The following is a 6,000-nucleotide window of genomic DNA, read 5'->3' on the forward strand; positions in this document are numbered from 1 at the left end:
ATATTCCACAATGAAAGAAAATACCTTGACGAATGTTGGAAAGCTTGTAGAAACTCATTTCCATAAGTATTTTCTTGTGTAAAAGTGAAGAAATGTGTCTCCGATATACCGACCTTCTACCTAGAAAAGAAACTTAAAAATTACCTTGCGCAAGCATGCACACTCCCCTTGGACAAGGCATTCTCTGTTGATAGAAGCGTCAGTTAGTATCGTTGACTAGTGGGAATGAATGTAGAAGTAATTTAGAACCTTTTCTTAGAAAACACTTAGGCATATTATTTTAATGGTAAGAGAACTAAACCTGACCTGCCTAACCTAACCTCGAAAGCATTCATTCGTAACCAAGAAAATAGTAAACAAATGGCTGTTGCAAATACATAATGGTAAAATTTTAGTACTCGTGAAACATATTTCAATTTTACAGGAGAAAGTACTTACCAAAATGAGTTTCTGTATACTTTACGAAGGTTTCGGAAGTGTTTTTTCCACCTCGCTGAATTTATTTTCCCGGTAAATCATGTATTTTTCAACTTTAATGTCTCTCCGATGCACGAAAGCTGTTCCCTTGATGTCCTTCTACTACGTGAACCAAATGTTGCATGCATTTGATGATGTAACAACTGGTCAGTGTTTCCAACCACACGGTTTTCCAATGTGTAACAGTTAAATAACAATTTTAACTATGTTTGCCTTACCTAACCTAACCTTACCATGCATGGTTCGTGGGGCTATCCGTGCATGGTTCGTGGGGTTTTCAAACCCGGAAAAAATACAAAATCTGTAACACGAAAGTAGATATTTTTCGGTGAAGAAGGTTGCAACACTGCATAACCACTGATGATTGACAATTCTAGTCAAGATTTCTCTGCCATATTGCGTGTAATGCAAACGAAAACAAACAAATAAGAATTACTCGATATGTCGAAAATTGAGATTATTTGCGTGAGAAAAACGAAATGCCACCTTCAAGAATCCTTAGCAATGCAGAATATGTAAGTACCAATGTGAAAAAGAAGAAAATAAAGGAATTTCAGATGTTTCGCGGATACTAAAATTTTAATTACGTAATTATATAGAAGTGTGTGGAACTGAAAGCCAGTGTCAAGGAAACACGCAGTAAGTAATCGTTAAAGCTCCCCAGTATGTTTCAACAGACCTAAATCGAAATCGAACCATGTAAAAATTGCATACATGATGAAATCACAATAATACTTGTGCCTTAAATTGCTATTTGATTTTGAAATATAGCCTGCTTATTACATTATGCAGCAGTAACTTCAATTAATTTTTGTCTACACAAATCCAACTTTTCAAAACAAATAGCCATGCCCATATAATCAGATATGAGGTTTTAGTGCTACTCAGGGGGAATTCCGTAGTTTATTGTTCCCGAGGATGAGGTGACAGACAGTTGCCTGGATCACTTGGCCCTTAAGGCACCCCTGAGGAAGGTTGTGACTGATTTGCTGAGCAATTATTAGTAGGAAGTATTGACTCACCGGTCATACATTCCTGACATGAATCCATGAGATGTTGAAAGAACAACATTTTCCTCCCTGGAAGAGTTTTCTGCAGCAGCACTCGGGTCAGCTGTGGACTGAACAACAGTGGTACCACAGCAAATCTTCCGAGACGTTGGAATACAGTTATTGAGAAGCAGGGGAACTACACTGAAGGACTGTAAGGAGATATTGCGTATAACGCAATGAACATGTAAGAAAAAATAGTATGCATTATTTATGAAATGACCCTCGGACTCTGGTTGACAAAGTAATTGTCTAAATATGCAGTTTGCTTTTCTGTGGTCGAACCCATTACAACCTCCTTTTGTTTTATTGTGATTTCATCGTGCTACGAATGGGATTTTACCATGATTTGATTTCGATTTACTTCTGTTAACACATACTGTGGAGTTTTAGCGATTACTTGAGATTTTGTTTAATATATTCTTTCGTAGTTAGGTTAGGCAGGTCAGGTTTGGTTCTCTTAGCATTAAAATAGAGTTCCTAAATGCATTCTACTGAGGTTCCGATTTACTTAATTTCCACTGGTCTGCGATACTTACAGTTGCTAGTCAACGGAAAATACATTGTCCATGGGAAGGGTGCATGCTTGCGTTACAAAATGTTTAAGTTTCTTTCAACATAAATAACGTTTTTTTTTTTCAAAATCCAAACAGTGCTCATTACTTTAAAGTAGGTTCAAATTTCAGTGACAATGATTGCCAACATTCTACGATCATCTTCCTGCTAGAAGAATTTGAAAAAAAAAAAATCATAAAACAATCGGAGTTACCGTCTTGTCAGTACGGCATCTGACTGCCACGCTAGAGACCCTGGTTCGATTCCCAGGGTGGTTGATCTAAGGTTGGAATTTTTACGGCCTTGTCCCCACATAAGCAGATCTGGGGCTTGCCGAGCCTCAAATCAATGGGTACCTGGAGGGAGGGGGTTAAAGACAAATGGACAGCATGGTGCTGATCACATCACCTCCAAAATGATTAAATTCGAGAATGTGTGGGATCCTGTTCCTACATCCCCATAATGTGCCTTCATGGTATGGTGCTATATACACGGGAAACTTTACCTTTTTACTATACAACTTTCTTTGAGTACCATGTAGAGTTGGGGAAAGGGGTTGGGAAAGTAAGTTTATTTGTTTTCAGTCCTTTTTATGCTCAGGTAGACTAGTTGGAACTGAACCTACAGTTTATACTATTAAGCCATTGGGGAAGCTTTCTTATTTTCCAAATATTAAAACTTCTAATCAAACAACTCTTTCATTTATAAGAAGCTTTGAACTCTGAAGGATCAGTAAATCTTAATCTCTTGTAGTAGCACACTTATGTAATAGTGTTGTGAGTAGTAAGGATTGTAATTGCTCTGATATATATAATAGTTTGATATTAACATTTGTTTCATATTGTACCTACGACATCAACAGTTTAATTTGACACAGACCACATTAAGACCACATTACCTCTATGCCTTTGGGTAGACATACACAAATACACACACCTAAGACAAAACAAATTAGTGACTAGAAACGATGGTCAATGTCTGTCTCTTGGCTGCTACACCATGTAAAGTTATTTAACTAGTTGTAGAATATTGCATTGCAAACCTCTTAACTTACAACTCAAACATTTAAAAAAGCTTTTTTGAAATCTTTTTGCCATTCATTTGAATATCTGAAATAAATCAAATTGAATATACTAATTAGTAGTCACATTACCTGACAAGTAAAACTTCAAAATTTTCTTTCCAGTTCCATTTTGAAATGGTCGCCAACAGAACATTAGGACAAATTGCTGTTTATGGCGGTGTGTTTGCTGTCAGCAGTGGCTTCTATTTCAAGTGGAAGATTCAGGAAAGGCTTACACAGTGTGAACATTACAAGAAAGCTTTACAAATTTTGAGAGAGTGTAAACCTGCTGCAGAGATACTTGGGATTCCAATCAGGGATGGCAGGGTCAACCTTGCTGATACCAGCAGAAACTTTTGTGATGCAGAGTGTGCTCAGTTTGAAGTGCCAGTAAGAGGACCCAAAGAAAGAGGAACACTGTATTATTGGGCTTCACGAACAGACTTGAAAAATGGGTGGAATGTTGATAGGCTTGAACTTGGTCTTGAAAGTGATACTTCTAGAAGATTACAAATTAAGAAAAAGAAGGAATGAAATTGTTGTCTTCTAATTGTAAATATGCAGTTGTTACATAGTTTATGTGTATATTTGTGAAAATAAATAACAAAAAAGAAATATTATTTCGTTATTTTATTCCCCTCAACTGTGCACTAACAACTGAAAATAGAAGAGAAATCTAAGCTTTCCTGACAATAGAACTGGACCAGATGTTCTAGAATGATCAGCCAAGTTAGATTGAAACTTACACCTAACATTTTGAGAACTGACATTACTATTGATTCGTCAACCAGGGTGAGAATTCCTCCTTATAGCTTTTATCAAATATATTTCCCATTTTATAAAAATAAACTGAATATTAAGAGTTGACTACCTTTTAGTCTAGTTTTGTATTTCTTTTTTTTTATTTTGCCTAATTACTCAGAAAAATATTAAAAAGAGAGGGGTCAATGTTACACAACATTGGGGTAATTTTGATTCCCTCCTCCCGTATTCTTTCTGGCATATAAATCAGTTCATAGTACTACTATGGACTATGTTGATGTTTATTGTGGTAATTATGATCCCTATATTTTTTTTCAAAATGAAGGTGGTGTGGGATTGGGCCCAAATATAATGGTCATTTGCTTCAGCAAATTTGTTTGGATCAACAATTAGGCAACATGTTCAGCCTGGTGAACAGTGATAATTTTCATGTTGCTTATGATATAGCATTTTAACACCATCATGTACATCTGGAAGAAACCACTTTATTTAGCAGATATAACCAGCAGAGTCAGAACAAAAGATCTGAGACTTGTTTAAGGCGAGGAGATACAATTACGCACCAATTGTGCATTTATTTCAGTATCGCCCTATGACAATAAAAATATTACATTGTCATAACAACATTTGAAAATGGCTAAGTTCAAAGTTCCACATTTGTGCAATATTTATAATAAGTTAGTCATAACAGTTATTTTTGACTGGCAATATGAAAAACAAATATCTTCAATCATATGTGTTCTTTCAGACAACAAAGATATGATATATTCAAATTTATAATTAAATTTATTCAAATTGTGTACATTTGCATTGGCTTCAAGGTTTATATACAAAGGTCAACTCTTTAAAATTGTTCAATGTATATTGTGATGTCATACTTGGTATTTTGTATCAACATTCAAAAAATGGTAATTGTGATCAATAGATAAGTATATTGTAATATACATAGTAAAATAGCTGTAACAGAGCAAATATGTACATTTACAACACAAACATTCAAGCTGTTAAGCACTTATGGACAAAAATATAAAACAAAAACAATTGAAGATTGCACATACTAAAAAATGTGGCTTGAACTAGTTGCTCTGAGACTAGTTGTCTGTGACTTGGTGAGAGGCTCAACATGGAACAAAGATAAGTACAGATTTAGCAATATGGAATGGGGATATATTTGTACAATAATTGTTGCTTTTAAAGCATTAAACTTGGCAATGTGATAATAACTTGGATGTTTAAGTTATATAGAAGCCTTTTATGACTTGAATGAACTTTGATCATGATATAATCTTATAAAGATTCGAAAGTTATGGAATGACACTGATATGTATAAAAGATGCCATGTTGATTTTGAAGCAGTGAATGGGTATCTGTTTCCATCTTGCTTAACGAGCATGCTTGTAAATGTTACAGTTCCTCAAATGAGTGCTTGGAGAAAGGTTGCATAGAGTGACACTTATATGTTCTACGTTTGGATGTGGTTTGGTCAGATGATGAATCTGGAAAACTGAAGCTCAGAATTGTGAATACAAAGACTTGCTTTATCCCGGAAGGAGATAACAAAGAGATATTTTCTTCTAAAGTATAGCATTGATATGTTATAAATGCTCTTGTAATTTTTGTTGTTTCTAGTTTTCTTTTATCAATTTTATAATTATAAAGGTATTTATTATTGTTTGAACATAAACACTATTCATCAGTATATGCAAATTTAAATTTCCTTTTCAATATAGCACCATAGCTACCTATTGTGCTGATACTGAGTTTGAATTAAACTGACATAAATAGTTAAACTTAGATTATGAGGACTCAAATGGTACAATTATTGGATAGGAAAGAATAAGTTATTGAGTTGTGAATATTCTTGTTTCTCATATTAGTTTCAATACCTAACATTATGGAGAAGGAGATCACATTGGCTGACATTGTGATGATGCTCAAATCGCAGCAGGCAGAAATGAAAGAAGGTATCTCTGCAGTGCAAGGTGAAATGAAAGAAGGTATCTCTGCGGTGCAAAGTGAAATGAAAGAAGGTATCTGTGCTGTGCAGAGTCAGATGAAAGAAAGTATTGAAGCCAGTAAAGCTCAAAGTAAGGA

At 34.8% G+C, this 6,000-nt stretch overlaps 1 protein-coding gene across 4 annotated transcripts in view; it reads left to right on the forward strand.

The window, feature by feature from the left end:
• Positions 1-3,741, forward strand: part of LOC145994763 (cytochrome c oxidase assembly factor 1 homolog) — a 329,972-nt gene extending 326,231 nt beyond the window's left edge. For all 4 annotated transcript variants that reach the window (XM_083131010.1, XM_083131008.1, XM_083131006.1 and 1 more), the window contains exon 2: positions 3,268-3,741. In XM_083131010.1, the coding sequence (XP_082987136.1) occupies positions 3,280-3,678 (399 nt within the window). In that variant the 5' untranslated portion in view covers positions 3,268-3,279 and the 3' untranslated portion in view covers positions 3,679-3,741. The remainder of the gene's footprint in view (positions 1-3,267) is intronic.
• Positions 3,742-6,000: the final 2,259 nt, after the last annotated feature.

Source organism: Lepisma saccharinum, chromosome 11, assembly GCF_977018435.1.
Source record: "Lepisma saccharinum chromosome 11, izLepSacc3.1, whole genome shotgun sequence".
NCBI lineage: Eukaryota > Metazoa > Arthropoda > Insecta > Zygentoma > Lepismatidae > Lepisma > Lepisma saccharinum.